Source organism: Mustelus asterias, chromosome 16 (assembly GCF_964213995.1).
Source record: "Mustelus asterias chromosome 16, sMusAst1.hap1.1, whole genome shotgun sequence".
Taxonomy (NCBI): Eukaryota; Metazoa; Chordata; class Chondrichthyes; order Carcharhiniformes; family Triakidae; genus Mustelus; species Mustelus asterias.
Window position 1 is genome coordinate 53,277,960 of NC_135816.1, and position 20,684 is coordinate 53,298,643.

The following is a 20,684-nucleotide window of genomic DNA, read 5'->3' on the forward strand; positions in this document are numbered from 1 at the left end:
ACTGATGAACAACTGCTATTTTCAAAGCTATAGCAGGCAGATTTATGGATGAACATTTCAAAGAAGTAGTGGCAGACCATTTGAACAACCCTGAAAACATGGTAACCATCAATCATCTGAGGGAATCATACACACAACACACATGTCAACACACTCGGAACCCACAAGTGCCACAAGTACTTGATACCTGAAATAAAACCTGAAAATGCTGGAAAAACTCAGCAGGTCTGGCAGCATCTGTGGAGAGAGAAACACCAAACATTCTGGCCGCAAGGAGGCCAGAATATCCTTCCCCCAGTCTTAACATTTCAAGTCCATATGATTCTTCTCCAGAGCTGAAGAAAGGTAGAAATGTGATGTGTTTTATATTATTGACATGGGAAGGTTGGCACAGAATAGAAGGTGAGAGACAGGCTGCAGGTCAGGCGGGATAAAATGACAACGATATGGTGGACACAAGACAAAAGGGAATGACGATGATAGTGCTAAAGACTAAAGTAAATTAATAGTGGCACAAAGTCAGATTGCAGAATGTGTTAACAGCAGGAAAAGGATCAATGCTATTTAAAAGCAACCGCATGAGAACAAGATACAGACGGGCACTTAGCTGGGGGAAGGGAAGGTGATGGAACTACACCACCCCTCCCTTGTCAACAGTATAAAACCCATTACATTTCTACCTCTTCAACTCTGAACAAGTAATGCAGACTTGAAACATTAACTCTGTTTTTCTCTCCACAGATGCTGCCAGACCTGCAGAGATTTCCAGCATTTTCTGTTTTTATTTCAGATTTCCAGCAGCTGCAGTAATTTGCTTTTGTTTTAGTACTGGATACCTGCTGGATATGGCATTCATTTTTATATTTTTGAGATTTGCCACCAGGTTAAGAGCTTTGAAGAAGTTAATTAATTTGTCCATGTCCTTGCAAGACTTGTTTCCCAAAATTTGCTGCTAACTATAAGGATACCACAATTCAAAAAGAAATCGTCATGAAAAATCCCTGAATGTCCTCGGTGATCCTTACAAGGGCCATATTAGGTTAGGGTGGAGCAGACGTGTGCTTACTAGTGGCGCACTAGATTTCACCCAATTTTTTCCATTCGTAGTGTGGGCAGGTTACCATGTTATTAATGACAATCCAGGACATTCACCTCAGGAAACTCACTGGGCCTGTGAGCGTCGTTATTGGACAGACCTGGAATTTATGCGGGGCAAACTGAAAATTATTTAAAAACGCAATTGGCTAGCTTCTTTGAAAGGCCTAGGTTACTTGGATCGCAGATGGAAAAACGGCTATTTCCTTTATCAAGCGCCACTGATGCTTCAGCAAAACTGTATTGCACCATCGCACAGGTGTTCCCTTGCATCCAGTTGCTTAGGTCACAAATGGGAGAATTCTTGCATTGTATACCTTGTATGTATTGTGGGTAAGTGGATTCTACACCTGCAGCCCAGTAGACTGAAAATTCTGATAAATACAATGGCAGGAAACCAGAATAATCCCTCCTCAATGTCTCCACATGGCCATCGCAAATATAACATTGTTAGGCCCAAGCTTAGATGAATAGAGGCCAAAATGGCTTGCATTCAAAGTAGAGTGTATCTTATTTTCTTGCAGACATGGGGAGAATTGGTTATTCAATCATGTTACACTCCTCAAGTTCTTTGGTGGACAATAGCAGTCAATTTCCATTGAACAAGCTCACGCCTATATTGGAAAGCTCCACAAACTAAGGAATGGACATGAGGTCAAAGAGGTTGCAATAAAACACACAGGGAAGGATTTTCCAGCCGTGCATGCCGACTGGATTTTCCAGTCCCACCAAAGTCGACCTCTCATAGGGGGAAGGCATCCCTGGTGATAGGGCAAACAAGCCATACAAAAGCCTGTCAACTTTGGTGGGGATGTGGAGATGTCGGCGTTGGACTGGGGTGAACACAGTAAGAGTTTTAGCATATCGACACAGACATCAAGTTTCTACAAACATGCAGGTGTTGCTAAAACTCTTACTGTGTTCACTCCAGTCCAACGCCGGCATCTCCACATCATGACTACCATCGACACCGCAAACTGCCGGCTCCAAGTAGAGAGGATCTCCAAGAAGATCGTGCATATCGACACAGACATTAAGTTTCTACAAACATGTGTGGACTTTAACCTGGTGTTGCTAAAACTCTTACTAACTTTGGTGGGACCAGAAGATCTTGCCAACAGCCAATGGCTTACCGTATCTGCTGGGGGGAAAACCCGTCGAGGGAGGGAGTGGAAAATCCCAGCCACAGAAAAAAGACAGAGACAGAAAAGGAATGGCTCAAAAGCAAGTACAATAGAGAGAGAGGGAGATAAAGCAAGAAGAAAAATATTCACGGAAATAAATAACAATGGACAACTAGGAATCATTTAATAAATGTATGAATGTGAAAATTTTTAAAGTTCCAACAATGACAATGAGTGTTGATCGTATGCTGTACTTTGTGTAAATCTACCTAGGATGTATATATAAATAGTTAAAACTTCTGTAGTGTTGAATTTGTTCTTATATATTGCAGCTGGTTTTATATCGTATTAACACATACTCCTATATAATGTTGGCTTTGGCGGTGATACAAATAAAAAAATATGAATGACAATTTGTTGTAAGGCTGTAAAATTTTAACCCATGGTGGTGTGTAGGATCTTTTTTGGGTGCAAGAATATACTTGAAGGTGAATATTCTTACATTCTCATTTCTCCTTACAGCACAGACGTACGTCTGAAACTTCCATCTCTCCTCCTGGATCCAGCATTTCAGGATCACCAAACCGGGTCATCTGTGTAAGTACCTTTACCAACCCGGGCGTGACTAGAACTAACCAAGCACAGTGAAATCTGGCCAAAATCTAATGGAGATTGCAAAGAAATTCACATAAGATCAGTTTCATAAAATTACATTCTGCTTTTCCAGACAAGCTCACTAAAAGAAGTTTGAGGTTTTCGTCTCAATGTAGATAGCAGCTCTTTGCTCTCCCCTGGAAAGATTGATCATCCTGTTCATTGTATGTGTATGTAACTAAATGTATTACACAGAGACCTGGGGCCAAATTTTCACTCCCGAATCAAAGTCGGGAAAATTCCCACTTCCCCAAACCCGACTCAGGAGAAATTTCCCTAAGTGTACGGAATTTTGTTCTGTGGAAAAAAGCACTTTTTCTGTGGAAAAAGTATGGAGTAAGGGCTGCTGGGTGCTAAGGCAGGCTTTCTAAAAGGCCCATCTCGTGTTCTGGGATTTCATCCAAAATATAATAAAAACAGTGATGCCCTCTAGACCTCACAGTCACTCACAGACTCCCAATCTATGCCAACTGATGCCACCTTATGTGCTGCTATCCATGTCCCATGGCCCCCAACAACTTCCATGCCACCTCATGGCCCACTGTCCACCCCATGGCCCTTCATACCATCCAGCTAACTTATGCTGTCTAACAGGCCATCGTCCTTTACAGGCCTTATGCCAATTTAGAGCCACCTCATGCCAACCTATCCCCCCCACCACACTTTTCCCTTCGACCCTCCATGCCCACTCACCAGTATCCATCATGGGAAGACTTCAGGAGCCATGCTGAGATTAAATTAAATCAAATTCTAAATATCTATTAGAGCAGGGGTGGGAAACCCCAGCACAGGGACCAGATCCGGTCTGTTGCACTTTTTTATCAGGCTCACAGGGAGATCTCAAAATCTTGCCCTTCCCCCATGTGCTTCCATCTGGGATAGCCACCACCATGTTCTGATTCCTGAGCCCCAACCATAGTCATCAGAGGCCCAGGCTGTGAGCCAAAAGTGAGACCAAAGTTCCACAAACAGAAGCAGGGATGCGAAGCTGCTGGTTGCCAATTGGGTGGTGCAGTGTGACTAACCCAGGGCAGGAGGAAAGAGAGCAGCACACCCAGCTCCATTGGTGGGTCACCCCACCCCCATCCCAATTCCATTGGTGTCTAAGGACAGGGCCTCAGCCTCTGCAAACTGAGGAAGAAGCCCAGGCTCCAGGCCCAGGTGCACTCTTGAACTGGGAATTACCCAGAGACTTGGGTTGTTAAGTGTCTGCTCTGAGCTGATTTGGGGCTGAGAGAGATTGGGAAAGGCAGGGGAGAGAAAGAGAAAGACACAGAGTGAGAAAGAGGAGAGACACATAGACAGAATAGGAAAGGAAGCCAAGCAAAAATTTGAGCTGAATTTCAGGAGTGCTGTGTTAGAGTCACAGAAACTGTGCTACTCATTCAGGAAAAGCAAATTCAACCATCACATTAAAACAGTGTACAATCCACGATTGATTTTATGAATAGCTCTTGACGTGAAAAAAGTTCCCCACGCCATGTTAGAGACTTTACTATATTACAACAAAACATTATCATTGGTCAAAGCCTATTCAATACATTTAAATTTATTCAAGTACTTAATCCCTGATAGAAATGAACATTTGTATTATTTGCTCTACACCAAAGAGAGATAATCCCTTCACAACCACTTGGAGCCGTCAATCAAACTGTGAATTTTCAAATCTTCCACTATGATAGATTCTGGAAGCAATCAAACAGTATATAGGTGATCATTATAACCCTCTGACTTTTATCAACAAACATCTATTGAAACTGCAAGCACTGATTAATTTCAATATTTCAACAGGGGATTTAAATGTCTTGACAGCTTGACAGCTCCACAGATGGTATCCACTATTTATGTACACTCATTTCTACTTTTAACAATCCCAAAGGAATACCTGACCAACTTCTCTGAAGAACTTTGGTAGGTCATCTGCCAGATTAGGCCTTTTCCTCAAATTCCTAAATTCCATGTACCTGTTTCGGGATCAAGCCTTCCAGAGTCAGGGCTCCAGTGCCATTTTAGCTAAGGCATGGAGCCTTGCATCTTTGGGAAAATTCAGGCCCAAGAGTGTAGCAATGGATATTTCACTGCTCAAACCAATATAAACAAACTAACTACTTGGAGAATCAAAACTATGCCCAGGAAATAAATTTTAAAAATTACAGAAGCTATGATTGTCTTCAGCCGTATCCCTTTTGAACACATACCTCATCCCATTGTTGTTATGATTGCAAATAAAACAGAAGTAACCTTCCTCCACTCTGCCCCTCTTCATTGCTCTCAACATGAATTCTAATCGCTCTCTGGACAGCTAATCTAGTTGTTAATGGTTCCAATTGTTTCCAGCAGATCGAGAAGCTTTGGAAAGAAACCTAATTCAAGCTGTCACAACCTTCCCTGTGGCAGAACCAAATTTTAAAAATAAACTCAATATTCTAACTTGCAAAATGGGTTGCTAGGAGATATTATGTAGAAGAGATCCATAAATTGGCATCATCTTTCAAACTACTAAAAGGAGGTATTGTGAATGATGTGCCCATCCTTTCATCAGAATAGCCTCTAAACGTAGTACCTACTAGGTGAGGTCCTTGAATGTTCTTGAAAGATTTATTCATAGAATGTGTCATTTGTGAAACAAGCTACGGTCAAAATGATACTCAAAAGACATCTGAAAAACCCCTGACGGCTGCTTGCAGAGTGACTTGAAATACAGATCTCACTCAGAATTTGATGGAGCATTTAAAAAGCAATATCAAGACCAGGATCATAAATGCATTATTATATCTATTTCCAGTTTGAGTGTAAATAGCATTGTGGGCATATCAACTTCTGACCTTAATGCTGCTGTAGCTCGAATAATATTACGGATTTAAATAAATGGCTCCTGAGGAGTCAGTACAAGGGATAACACTTGAGATATTAATTCACACCTATTGTGAGTGTTAAACTTTCTGACACTATACAAACAAATTTACTAGATGGGGGCAACACTGGGACTCGTTGCAGCCTATAAGCTAACATAAGATCAATTTTTCATAAAATTGACACCTGTCAGCTAAACCAGGCAAATGTGAATTCAAGGCCTAATTTAGGTTCCATTCTTATTTTTAAAAATTTTATTCCTTTCTTAAAATTACAAAGCCAATGCACAGAGTGGACGGGGCAATCCCTTAATCCATCTCCTTGCTTGCTCCAAAAACCAATTCAAATTGAATCCAATTCATGCACCCCACAAGAGAGACATACTAGATCCAAGCTGACAAGAAAGGGCTATGCACCTGATCTTGGGCTTGATCTGAAACTTGGTCTCAGCCAAAAGGCCTAATTTAGGATCCATTCATAAATTTGCCCATGTTGAGTGGAGTAGACACTGGGCCCGCTGGAGTTTGTATGTAATCTAACCAGCACACTTTAATGCGTTACTTGGTTTGTTCCCAAAATCAAATGCAACTGTTGCAATACTCCAGGGTCAGGTGGCAGCCTTCAAATCTGGAATTGTGACCTGTATCTTTATACATTGATTGCTGAGGTGAAATCAGAAATTGTAGGTCTCTTCTTGTGGTATTGTCATTGAAAGGAGCTGTAGACAGATCCTGCTCTGTATAATGCACCTGACTGTTCTTTTTTGATGTCCATGACCAGGTCCATTATTGCTTTGTGGCTGAATAAGTCAAGTTCAATTTTTACTGTGAGATTTGACAGTGTTTTGGAGAACTGCAATTCTATTTATCCGCAGTTAAGGCAATTGATCTAATGCATTTTCCCGTAGAGCAGAATAGATGCCACAAATTGTAAATAACCATTTTTCAAAAGAGATGATCACTCAGTGCAATAATTTCCCCAACCTGAAGCAACGCTGTCCTACAACTCATTTTCACTGAAACCTTTCTCTCGTTCTTTCGGTTTTGTAATGAAAGTCTAATAGTGCCAACTATGCACAAAGCAGCTTTAATATCTCCAGTATCGTTACAGGAACTAATGGCTTAAAATCAGAAACTAATGACTTAATATGGTTTTCTTTCTATTTTTACTTTTTCTGTATCTAACATTTTCTTCTGATTTCCCCTGTTTTGCTCTTCCCACTCTATCTCAGGCGAAGGTGGATAATGAAATACTTGACTATAGGGATCTGGCCGCTCTTCCCAAAGTTAAAACTATCTATGATATTCAGCGACCTGACCTGGTTTCCTACGAGCCATATTTCAAATACGCATCGGAAGACAGACTTGAAAGATATAGTTTCGGGGAGGTACTGTGCAACTGAGCAAGATTCATTTCTGCATGGAATGTCCATTGCGCCTGACATTTTCAGCACTTGTTGCATCCAAACATTACACAGCATTGGGTTTGTTTTCATGGTATTCCCTATTGTGTGTTTTGAAATGCCACCGGTGGGAAGTAACACTAGCATGACTAATTTCTCTCCTTAGAATCGTAGGATCCCCTCAGTGCAGAAGGAGGCCATTCGGCCCACCGAGACTGCACTGACAATCATCCCACTGAGCCCCTATCCCCATAACCCAATGTATTTATCCTACCAATTCCCCTGACACTGAGGGAGAATTTAGCATGGCCAATCAATCTAGCCCGCACATCTTTGGACTGTGGGAGGAAACTGGAGCACCCAGAGGAAACCCACGCAGACACGCGGAGAATGTGCAAACTCCAAACAGACGGTCACCCAAGGCTGGAATTGAACCGGGTCACTGGTGCTGTGAGGCAGCAGTGCTAACCACTGTGCCACCGTTCTGCCCTCCTTCTTATAACTCACTGTATTCTACAGCACCTCTGGCTAAAGTGTCTTCTTACATCCGAAAAAGAAGACTTGTCTGCCTGAATTTGCATATCAGCAGCAATTACATTATTTTGAAGAATTAATATTGAATGACGTTCTGTTAGATTTGAAACTATGTCACAAATCTGATAATTACATTTCATAAAACTTATGAAGTGCATATTTTGAATATGCACAGTTAACAGTTTTTTTAACTGATCTTATTTTCCTTAAGTATATCTATTATTTGCATGTAATGACTTGTATAGATTGGAAAGAAACAGGGGCATGAGAAGAAATTTTATTCAAGTTAAAACACTTTATCAGTTCAAATTGCATGAGGTTCTTGAAAGAAGATACTTGGGACATCCCTTGGAGCTACCATCGTAACCTCACTGGAAACTCTGTCTGCACCGCAGTTACGACTGTGGAACAGGAAAAGCTCTGAGGATCTTTCTCAACCTTTTTAATTCCTTATTTACTTGGTAAAATAGGGTCAGTGGAAAATAAGTATTTTAGTCCAACATTATTAATTACACTTAGTACAAGGAGTACAGTCAAGTCATTTAAAGTGAAGCCCTGTAAACATTTCCAAAGTGAGTGGTCATTTTTAACTTGTATCTATTCCATTTACTCCTGATAATTAAATAGTTTTATCAATTTACTGCCATTCATTCAATTTCTTCCACGATTAAACACCTTTGGCTGAACTTAATGCGGGCATCGGTGGCCCCGACAGCAGACCAGAGAGTTAGGGATCACACCACCTTGGCCATTTCCAGGAGCTGCAGCCTAATTCTGTGTCTATCAGGAGATCAACTGCCCAGTGAGAGGCTCTTGTCTGTTAAGGGAGGTTAAAGGATGATCCCAATCAGAGGTCCAGCAGTTCTTCAGTCCCAGCGGCACCACTACGAGCAGTGGTCACTGCTGGGTCTGCACCCTGCCCAGAGCAGCATTATGGATGCTGCCCTGAAACCCAAGTGAGTGGGAGCAGGGTGAGCAGGGCCCCACTAAGGTGGGAATCAGTGAAGAGAACAGGAAGGGGTGTTTCTGTGGAGGAAGTCCTTGCCACCAGGAGAGGCCTTCCATAGACTACAGACAGTTGGACACTCAAGGGTCTCAATTGGTCTTCAGCTGAGAAGGCATTCCTCAACCCATTGAGATGATTCTCTCCCGAGATTTAAATTCCACCTGATTTTGCAGTACTTGATGCGTGATGTCTATTACTTGAAAAATCCACTGAGCCACAGCAAGTTAAAAATAATGGGCTGGGTTCTCCGACCTCGGCCAAAGCTGAGATTCTCCAGTCCCACTGCAGCGCATGGAGATTTGGCTGAGCGTCAAATTCTCCGTCCTCGCTGACAGCAGCGGCGGGACACGAACAGCTGGAGAATTCCGGCCAGTATCTAGCTATGACATCCTGCATACTCAAACTAGTATACGAAAGAGGGTTTATCCATGAACTCACGATAAGTAAATAAATCATATAAAAATGAATGATGTACTTAATAGAGGTTGACTATTGTAATGGGGGAAAAGAACTCAGTAATCCATCACCTCACAATCTGTTATGCAATCTGTCCTTAATTAATGTGTCCAATATTCTTGACATGCTTTTGTACTAAATGCCATCTTTTATTATTGTTTTGTTGTAGTCACTTGGGATGCTGTCACCATACTCACAGGTAATTCCAATCATTTTCTTTATTGTACCTTTGTTCCACAGTAGATCTTTAATAAGAAACAATGGGAGGAATTCTTTGGCCTCCCAGCTGCATGTTTCTTGGTAGCAGGAGGTGAACGCTGTTGACTGACAGCGGGATTCGCTGGTCCCGCCACTGTCAATGGGATTTCCGATTGACATCACCCCTCATCGCCATAAAACCTGCAGGAGGGGGTGCGCTGCCGGCGGGACTGGAGAATCCCACCGACGTGAACAGCCGGAGAGTTCCCCCCAATGTATTTTGGGCAGTTTGCTGATTGCGGTGTTGGGGCTGGGTCAATGTTATTCTAATTTTTCCGCTAGATGGATGATGATGTCAGTAAATTCTTAGCAAGTTATTTATGCCTGAATTCTGCAGAAAACATTCATGAGCAAAGGGGCAACCTATGCTTCAGATTATCCATTTCATATTAGGACTGAGTGTTCTGCTTTCTTCAGACCAAAACCTACTTCCTGCCCAGCTCCTAAAAATCTGGATTATGTCAAAACATTGATAGAGTTCACAAAGACACTGGAGGGTTCGAACGGATGGTTGTTATATTATCTCATGGACTGTACCTAGATTTCCAGAAGATATTTGATAAGATGCCACATCAAAGGTTATTGCAGAAAATAAAAAGTCATGTTGTAGGGGGTAACATATTGATGCGGATAGAAGATTACCTGGCTAGCAGGAAACAGAGAGTAGACATAAATGGGCCATTTTTTTGGTTGCCAAGATGTAAGAAGTGGTGTGCCACAGGGATCATTGCTGGGACCTCAGCTTTTTTACAATTTATATAAATGACTTGGATGAAGTTACAAAAAGTCTGGTTGCTAAATTTGCAGATGACACAAAGATAGTAGGAAAGTAAGTTGTGAAGAGGTCATAAGGAGGCTACAAAACGATATAGATAGGTTAAGTGAGTGGTCAAAGATCCGGAAAATGGAGCATTATGTGGGAAAATGTGAAATTGCCCATTCTGGCAGGAAGAATGAGTAAGAAACATATTATTTGAATGGTGAGAGATTGCAGAGCTTGAAGATACAAAGGGACCTAGTGCATGAATCACAAAAGCCTGGTATGAAGGTACAGCAAATAATTCGGAAAGCTAACAGAATGTTATTGTTTATTGTGAGGGGAATTGCATACAAAAGTAACTGGGGAAGGATAAAAACAGAAAATGCTGGAAAATCTCAGCAGTCTGACAGTATCTGTGGAGCGAGAATGGAGCCAACGTTTTAAGTCTGGATGATGCTAAATACTTGGCTCTATTCTCTCTCTACAGATGCTGTCCGGCCTGCTGAGATTTTCCAGCATTTTCTATTTTTATTTCAGATTTCAGCTTCCACGGTAATTTGATGTGGTGAAAGGTTATCGTAGGTAGATGGGCATGTGGAGTTGAGGCCATTATCACATCAACCATTATGAGAGAGATTCTCCGGCCTCCAGCCTTATGTTTCCCACCAGCAGGAGGTGGCATGTTGTTTGTTAGCAGCGGGATGCTCTGGTCCCGCCACTGTCAGTGGGAATTCCCATTGATGTCACCCCAAGCCGGCGGGACTGGACAATCCTGCCAGCGCGAATGGCTAGAGAATTCCAGTCTATATTATTAAATGGTGGAGCGGGCTCGAGTGACAAATGGCCTTACGCCTGCTCCTAATTCATATGTTTGTACCCACTGAAGTTCAGAAGAGTAAGAGGCAATCTCATTAAAGCATATAAGATTCTGAGAGGACTTGACAGGCTGGATACAAAAAGGATGCTTCCCTTATGGGAAAATAAAGGATCTCCCATTTAAGATGGAGATGAGGAGAGATTTGAGGGGGCTTAACAGGGTAGATGCTGAGAAGATGTTTCCTCTTGTGGGAGAGTCTAGGACCAGAGGACATAATCTCAGAATATTGGGTTGCCCATTTAAAACAGAGATGAGGAGGAATTTCTTCACTCAGAGGGGAGTGAATCTGTGGAATTCTTTACTGCAGAGAGCTGTAGGGGCTGGATTATTTGGGATGTTCAAGGCTAAGATACACAGATTTTTAATCAGTAAGGGAATCAAGGGTTATGGGGTAAAGCCGGAAAGTGGAGTTAAGGATTATATCAGATCAGCCACAATCTTATTGAACGGCAGAACAGACACAATGGGCCGAATGGTATACTTCTGCCCCGATGTCTTATAGTCTTATGATTCTCTCGGAGAATCATGGAATTTGATGGTGGAATTCTTTTCTCCAGAGAGTCCTGGAGACAGAGTAATTTAATATTTTTAAGGCTGAATTGGATAGATTCTTGATTGACCAGAGAGCCAAAGAGTACAGGGAGGAAGAAAAATGGAATTGAGGCCACCATCAGATCAGCCATGAACTTACTGATTAGAGGAGCAAGCCGAAGGGGCCAAATGGCCTCCTCTTGTTCTCAGTTTGTATGCTTGTATGTTTATATTTTCAATTACTTGCTTCCTGTTACTTGTCTTAAATATGGTACACCCATTTGCTTTCCTGATTCAATCTTCAATCCTTAATTGGACACCCAGTAAAGTAGGCGTGAGACTTTTCAATATGGAAACGGGGTCATGTCAGTTGTAGATCCATACTTGCACAAACACACCACTTTTTTCCAGTTGTTGAGAGGCTTGACCAGTGATTACAGGCACCTGGATGTCATACACATTTTGAGACTGAATCCAAAATCTCATAGGAGTCTCCCTATCGCACCACAACATTGGCGCCTGGAGGCATTTCTTTACCCTCAAGTAGCAGAACTGGCACATTGATTTTGATTTGATTTATCATTGTCACATGTGTTAGTATACAGTGAAAAGTATTGTTTTTTGCACGCTACACTGACAAAGCATACCATTCATAGAGAAGGAAACAAAAGAGTGCAGAATGTAGTGTTACAGTCATAGCTAGAGTGTAGAGCAGTGGTTCCCAAAGGGTGCGGCGTGCCACACTGGTGCAGCGAGAGAGGATGGCAAGTGTGGCGGGAAGATTCAAGGACAATCAAAGAAACATTTAAACATGGTTTAAACAAGCATTGTTTTATATTTTCTGGATGTCCCATGATCATATTATAAAGTAGTTGTGTTTTATGTTATGAATCAAGCACTGCTAGGAGTTAAGTTTTTTTTGTTTTTAAATGTATTTCTTATTCAATAAAAAATTTGGTGTGGCACGAGCAAATTTTTATTCCGAAGGTGTGGCCCAGTGAAAAAAGTTTGGGAACCACTGGTGTAGAGGAAGATCAACTTAATGTAAGGTAGATCCATTCAAAAGCCTGATGGCAGCAGGGAAGAAGCTGTTCTTGAGTCAGTTGGTATGTGACCTCAGACTTTTGTATCTTTATCCCGATGAAAGATGGGGGAAGAGAGAATGTCCAGGGTGCGTGGAGTCCTTAATAATACTGGCTGCTTTTCCGAGGCAGCGGGACGTGCAGACAGAGCCAACGGATGGGAAGCTGGTTTGCGTGATGGATTGGGCTACATCATGACCTTTTGTAGTTTCTTGCGGTCTTGGGCAGAGCAGGAGCCATACCAAGCTATGATACCACCAGAAAGAATGCTTTCTATATTGGACAGTCCCAGAACAGGTAGATACTCACAATGAGTGGATTCCAAAGAATGAAATGACTGATAGCATATCCAACAATTGATCTATTCCATGCTCTGACATAAGTTCCTCTGATACATGCCTTTATGCAAACTTTTCCCACAACATTCAGAGACTGCTTTGTATCCACTCAGTAAAATAATGAATTCATCACTTTGCTAATGTATCTCAAAGCACTTAATTTTAAATCAAGGATGTCAAAATTTACATCAGTCCAGAATGTGTTTCAAGGCTTTCGCTCATGCTGAATCTGTGTGCAAGCAATAGGTTTGGTTGAATTAGGGATCTGTTTTCATTGTGCAGCAGGTGCTGGTACTTTGGGGAACTCTTAATTTGTTGGCAGTGGGTTTTGTAAAATGTCTGCGTTGTGCCAAATACTTTCCACCAAGAGACAGCTTTCACTGAATTAATGCCGAGTTGGAGCAAAAACAACAACAAGATCTTTAAAATGTGTATCAGGTCTTGAGAGCTTGGTTTCCATGAAACATTTCAGTCAGTAATTATATTAACTAGTGTACAAAGAGTACGCATGTGCTGTCAAAACAGCATTCAACGATTAGCAATTCCATTTTTTCTCCAATCTATTAAGGAACTAAAGATAGAATCCCTCCAGTGCAGAAGGAGACCATTTGGCCCATCGAGTCTGCACTGACCACATTCCCACCCAGGCCCTATCCGTGTAACCCGACTTATTTACCCTGCTAGTCCCTCTGACATTAAGCAGCAATTTAGCATGGCTAATTAACCTAACCGTGCATCTTTGGAATGTGGGAAAAAACTGGAGGAAACCCATGCAGACAGAGAACATGCAAACTCCACACAGACAGTCACCCAAGGCTGGAATTGAACCTGGTGCTGTGAGGCAGCAGTGCTAACCATCATGCCACCATACCGCCCGTAGCTTCATACTTGTCAAGAAAGGTTTTTCAGCTGAAGCATCCTCTAAAGTTGTTTAGGATTCAAACAGAATTTACTGAATGCCATATAATTATAGAATTAGATGCATTTGAAATGATGATTCTGTTTCACAAATGAATTGAACCGGATACTAATTGCCACCATGCACTCCGCTTTGGGTGCAGTGTTTCAGATGGAGAATTAGCTTAATAGTCCAGAAATCATGCCAACACCTGTCGGCTTTTCAATGATTTTCCCAATGATGATGAGTGTTTAGCCTGGAATCACATAAACTCTAAGCAGCAAAACGACAGCAGCTGTGGATTCCCGCTGTGACTCATCACCCAGGGAAATCTGTGTGTCACTCAGCATGAAATATTACGTCATATATCATGAGACAGGTTTCCGATGCCTTTCAAGAGCTTGTTCAATAAACAGATGTCCTCTTATGTTAACAAAATGAATTGAGGCACTCTCGGGCTGCAACCATGGGGACGATTCTCCCAAACGTGCTGAATTGGTGGAAAAGCTGGTCCAGATCACAACTGTTTTCTCAGTTCAACTTCAGACCCAAATCTCCCCACTCTGTGCAATGCAGAAGTCACAATCGTGAATCTCATTAAAAGCACAGGGAGGGGGAGCGGGACCTATTCGCACCAGAGTTTGACAGTTCCGGAACTCTGCGCATGCACAGTGGCCCCGATCTGTCAGTCTCCCAGTTTGCTGGCCAGCTCAATCGTGGGCCAGCCCGGGACCCCCCTGCAGTGCTGCCCCTCCAGTCCCCCCTCCCATTAACTCCACCCCCCCCCCCCCCCCCCGCCCCAGCCTGGCCCAATCGTGGCCTCACAACAATTCCTGGGCCAGCCCCTGACCCGATGTCCAGCACCCAGCAGTGACGAACCCCCCAGCCCCCTCACCCCAGCAGAACCCCCCTGGCTGACCACCCCCCCAGGGTCAGAACCCCCCCCCCCAGCAGACCACCTCCCCCCCCCCACATCCCCACCGCCCCCCCCCCCCCCCCCCCCCTCCAGCCCCATCGCTGGCTTCCCTCCAGCCCAGACCAATCCCCATGCAGAGTGCCAGCGGGACTCCCACCCCCACTGATTGCCCCAGGCCCCACACACAATAGGCCCCACCCCTTTGGCACTGCCTGATGCCTGATGGGCTTTTTGCTCCTTGGGCAGTGCCAGGGGGCGCAGGCTTGCACTGCCAGGGTGTCCATGCCCAGTGCCCGATCCCCTGGGGGGCCCCAATTGCTCCCCCTTCATTCCGGCGGGGTCTCTCACTTGTTCCTCAAACATGGGGAGCTACTGTAAACCCCGCTGGAATGAAGTACTCCTGGTGGGGTGGGAGACTAACTCGGGACCGGCAAGTTCCCAATAATGAAATGCTAAACATATTTAAACTACGTTAAAAAAGATTCAAATGACTTCCCTGTCTTCCCGCCGGTTCCCAGCGTGGTCTGGACTCCGACCGTTCTCCGGCTCTGGGAGATGCGCATGCGTTCTCGGTGCAAGTGCAAATCCCGGAAAAAGGCCGACGACGTGCATCTCCCAGCCCGACCCACCAGAAAAGTTGCGGGTTGCGATGAGAGAATTGCCCCCTATATTTCCAACATTTACACGAGTATTTATTCACTCTTGTCTTCAGCCCACTCCCCTGTGAACAGTTCCAGTCCCCTTATCTAAGGAAAAAGCAGGACTTCTATGGTTGTAATCTCAGGATTACTCCCTGTGCCACGTGCTAGTGAGGCTAGGAACAGGAAGATAGTGCAGCTCAACATGTGGATAAAAGCTGGTGTAGGAGGGAGGGTTTCAGATATCTGGACCATTGGGGTCCCTTCCGGGGTAGATGGGGCCTGTACAAGAAGGATGGGTTGCATCTAAACTGGAGGGGCACAAATATTCTGGCCGGGAGGTTTGCTAGTGTCACACGGGAGGATTTAAACTAGTTTGGCAGGGGGGTGGGAACCAAAGCAAAGGTGAATTAGCTGAAGGGGAACCAGGAGTAGGGCCAGTAAGACTCAGAGAAACAGCAGGTAGGGTGGGATTGCTAATCAGAGAGGGTCAGGTGGACTGAAGTGCATGTGTCTCAATGTGAGAAGTGTAACAGGTAAGGCAGATGAACTTAGAGCTTGGATTAGTGCTAGGAACTATGATGTTGTTGCCATTACAGAGATTTGGTCAAGGGAAGGACAGGATTGGCAGCTTAACATTCCAGGATACAGATGTTTCAGGCGGGATAGAGGGGGATGTAAAAGGGGTGGGGGGAGTTGCACTACTGGTTAAGGAGAATATCACAACTGTACTTTGGGAGGACACCTCGGAGAACTCATACAGTGAGGCAATATGGGTAGAGCTCAGGAATAGGAAAGGTGTAGTCACAATGTTGGGAGTTTACTAGAGGCCACCCAACTGCCAGTGGGAGATTGAGGAACAGATATGTAGGCAGATTTTGGCAAGGTGTAAAAGTAACAGGGTTGTTGTGGTGGGAGATTTAAATTTCCCCTATATTGACTGGGACTCACTTAGTGCTAGGGGCATGGATGGGCAGAGTTTGTAAGGAGCATTCATAGAAGAAATTCATAGAAACCCTACAGTGCAGAAGGAGGCCATTCGGCCCATCGAGTCTGCACCGACCCAATCCCACCCAGGCCCTACCCCCACATATTTACCCGCTAATCCCTCTAACCTACGAATCCCAGGAGTCTAAGGGGCAATTTTAAACCTGGCCAATCAACCTAACCCGCACATCTTTGGACTGTGGGAGGAAACCGGAGCACCCGGAGGAAACCCACGCAGACACGAGGAGAATGTGCAAACTCCACACAGACAGTGACCCGAGCCGGGAATCGAACCCGGGACCCTGGAGCTGTGAAGCAGCAGTGCTAACCACTGTGCTACCGTGCCGCCCCATGGCAGCATCCAGGAGGTCTTCCTGAAACAGTATGTAGATAGTCCAACTAGGGAAGGGGCCATACTGGACCTGGTATTGGGGAATGAGCCCGGCCAGGTGGTTGATGTTTCAGTAGGGGAGCAGTTCGGGAACAGTGACCACAATTCAGTAAGCTTTAAGATACTGATGGATAAAGATAAGTGTAGTCCTCAAGTTAAGGTGCTAAATTGGGGGAAGGCTAATTACAACAATATTAGACATGAACTGAAGAATGTAGATTGGGGGCAGATGTTTGAGGACAAATCAACATCTGACATGTGGGAGACTTTCAAGTGTAAGTTGATAGGGATTCAGGACTGGCACATTCCCAAAAGGATGAAGGATAAATATGGCAAGTTTTGGGAACCTTGGATAACGAGAGATATTGTGAGCCTAGTCAAAGAGAAAAAGGAAGCATTTGTCAAAGCTAGGAGGCTGGGAACACACGAAGCAAGTTTGGAATACAAGGAAAGTAGAAAGAAACTGAAGCAAGGAGTAAGAAGGGTTAAAAGGGATCATGAAAAAGCATTGGCAAGCAGGATTAAGGAAAATCCCAAGGCTTTTTATACATATATAAAGAGCAAGAGGGTAGCTAGGGAGAGGGTTGGCCCACTCAAGGACAAGGGAGGGAATCTATGTGTGGAGCCAGAGGAAATGGGCAAGGTATTAAATGAGTACTTTGCGTCAGTATTCACCAAAGAGAAGGACTTGGTGGATGATGAGTCTGGGAAAGGATGTGTAGATAGTTTGAGTCATGTTGAGATCAAAAAGGGGGAGGTATTGGGATTCTTGAGAAACATTAAGGTAGACAAGTCTCCAGGGCCTGATGGGATATACCCCAGAATACTGAGAGAGGCAAGGGAGGAAATTGCTGGGGCCTTGAGAGAAATCTTTGTATCCTCACTGGCTACAGGGGAGGTCATGATGTGGAGATGCTGGCATTGGACTGGGGTAAACACAGTAAGAAGTTTAACAACACCAGGTTAAAGTCCAACAGGTTTATTTGGTGGCAAAAGCCACAAGCTTTAGGAGCCTTAAGCTCCTTCTTCAGGTGAGTGGGAATTCTACAGGGGGGGTCCCAGAGGATTGGAGAATAACCAATGTTGTTCCTTTGTTTAAGAAGGTAATTACAGGCCGGTGAGCCTTACATCAGTGGTAGGGAAATTATTGGAGAGGATTCTTCGAGACAGGATTTATCCCCACTTGGAAATAAGTGGACGTATTAGTGAGAGGCAACATGGTTTTGTGAAGGGGAGGTCGTGTCTCACGAACTTGATCGGGTTTTTCGAGGAAGTGACGAAGCTGATTGATGAGGGTCGGGCAGTGGATGTTGTCTACATGGACTTCAGTAAGGCCTTTGACAAGGTCCCTCATGGCAGACTGGTGCAGAAGGTGAAGTCGCATGGGATCAGAGATGAGCTGGCAAGGTGGATACAAAACTGGCTCAGTCAAAGAAGACAGAGGGTAGCAGTGAAAGGGTGCGTTTCTGAATGGAGAGCTGTGACAAGTGGTGTTCCTCAGGGATCAGTGCTGGGACCTTTGCTGTTTGTAATATATATAAATGATTTGGAGGAAAATGTAACTGGATTGACTCGTAAGTTTGCGGATGACACAAAGGTTGGTGGATTTGTGGATAGCGATGAGGACCATCAGAGGATACAGCAGGATATAGATCAGTTGGAAACTTGGGCGGAGAGATGGCAGATGGAGTTTAATCCGGACAAATGTGAGGTAATGCATTTTGGAAGATCTAATACAGATAGGAAATACACAGTAAATGGCAGAACCCGTAAGAGTATTGATAGGCAAAGTGATCTGGGTGTACAGGTACACAGGTCACTGAAAGTGGCAATGCAGGTGGAGAAGGTAGTCAAGAAGGCATACGGCATGCTTGCCTTCATCGGCCGGGGTATTGAGTTTAAAAATTGGCAAGTCATGTTGCAGCTTTATAGGACTTTAGTTAGGCCGCACTTGGAATATAGTGTTCAATTCTGGTCGCCACACTACCAGAAGGATGTGGAGGCTTTGGAGTGGGTACAGAAAAGATTTACCAGGATGTTGCCTGGTATGGAGAGCATTAGCTATGAGGAGAGGTTGGAGAAACTTGGTTTGTTCTCACTGGAATGACGGAGATTGAGGGGAGACCTGATAGAAGTCTACAAGATTATGAGAGGCATGGACAGAGTGGATAGTCAGAAACTTTTTCCCAGGGTGGAAGAGTCAATTACTCAGAGGCACAGATTTAAGGTGCAAGGGGCAAGTTTTAAAAGAAATGTACGAGGCAGATTTTTTACACAGATAGTAGTGGGTGCCTGGAACACGTTGCCGGGGGAGGTAGTGGAAGCGGATACGGCAGTGACTTTTAAGGGGCGCCTTGACAAGTACATGAATGAGATGGGAATAGAGGGATATAGTCCCTGGAAGGGTAGGGGGTTTTAGTTAAGTCGGGCAGCATGGTCGGTGCAGGCTTGGAGGGCCGAAGGGCCTGTTCCTGTGCTGTAATTTTCTTTGTTCTTTGAAAGATGTACTGACATTGAAGGCAGATCAGAGAAAGTTCACTAGGTTGATCTCAGGTATGGAGGAATTTTCTTATGAAGAGAGGGTGAGTAGTTGGGTCTGTACTCATTGGAGTTTAGAAGAATGAGAGGTGACCTTATTGAGACATATACGATTCTCAGGAGGTTTGACAGGGTAGATGCTAAGAGGTTATTTCCCCTTGTGGGAGAGTCCAGGACCAGAGGGCATAATCACAGTGTAAGGGGTCGCCTATTTAAGCCAGAGATAAGGAGGAATTTCTTCTCTTAGTGGGTAGTGAATCTGTAGCATTCTTTACTGCAGAGGGCTGTAGAGGCTGGGTCATTAAATATGTTCAAGGCTGTGACAGATTTTGAATCATAGAACCATACAGTGCAGAAGGAGGCCATTTGGCCCATCGAGTCTGCACCGACCACAGTCCCACCCAGGCCCTATTCCATAATCCCGAGCTAGTCCCCCTGACAGTGAGGGCAAATTTAGCATGGCCAATCAACCTAACTCGCACATCTTTGGCGAATGGGAGGAAACTAGAGCACCTGAAGGAAACCCACACAAACGTGCAAACTCCACAAAGACAGTGACTCAAGGCTAGAATTGAACCCGGGTCCCTGGCACTGTGAGGCAGCAGTGCTAACCACTGTGCCACTATGCTGCCCTGTAAGGGAATCAGTAAGGGAATCAAAGGTTCTGGGGATAAGTTGGGGAAGTGGAGTTGAGGATTATCATAACAGATGAGTCGTGATCTCATTGAATGCTGGAGCAGGTTGAATGGGCCGAATGGGCTATTTCTGATCCTATGGTCTCATGGACTCTCCCTCTAAACAACTTATATATTTGTACTTACTATTGTTACTTAACTATGAAACTTTTACACTATAATACATAAGAAAAGTTTACCACCACTTTTGTTTTATGAGTAAATATGTTTGCCTTTTCATTTGCAATCAAAGTAGCAATACAATCAATCCTGCAAATATTTGTCGGTAAGGTATATCTGAAGTGAGTGCCAATTCTATTTAATTAAATGAGAATTTTAGATATGTCACATAATGACTAAGATACCTGCTCTTTGTGGTAGAGTATATTAAATACTGTATTGATCTCTCTGACCTAACAGTAAGTAATACATATTTACAAAAGGCCAAAATTAATATTCTTTTAGAGTATTAGATGACAAGTCAAGAATTGGTTTACCTCATTGAATAATAGAGTAATAGAAAGTTTATGGCACGGAAAAAGGCCACTTGGCCCATTGTGTGTGCAGCGACCCGAAAACCAGCCACCCAGCCTAATGCCATTTCCCAGCGTTTGGTCTGTAGCGGTAAAGGTTATGGCACTTCAGGTGCACATCTTTTAAATGAGTTGAAGG

General features: G+C 43.9%; 1 protein-coding gene across 1 annotated transcript in view; it reads left to right on the forward strand.

Moving 5' to 3' along the window:
* Window positions 1-20,684, forward strand: part of ablim3 (actin binding LIM protein family, member 3) — a 276,638-nt gene that overhangs the window by 206,330 nt on the left and 49,624 nt on the right. The window contains exons 9-11 of the mRNA XM_078231125.1: window positions 2,742-2,816; window positions 6,958-7,113; window positions 9,294-9,323. Coding sequence (XP_078087251.1) covers window positions 2,742-2,816; window positions 6,958-7,113; window positions 9,294-9,323 — 261 coding nt within the window. The remainder of the gene's footprint in view (window positions 1-2,741; window positions 2,817-6,957; window positions 7,114-9,293; window positions 9,324-20,684) is intronic.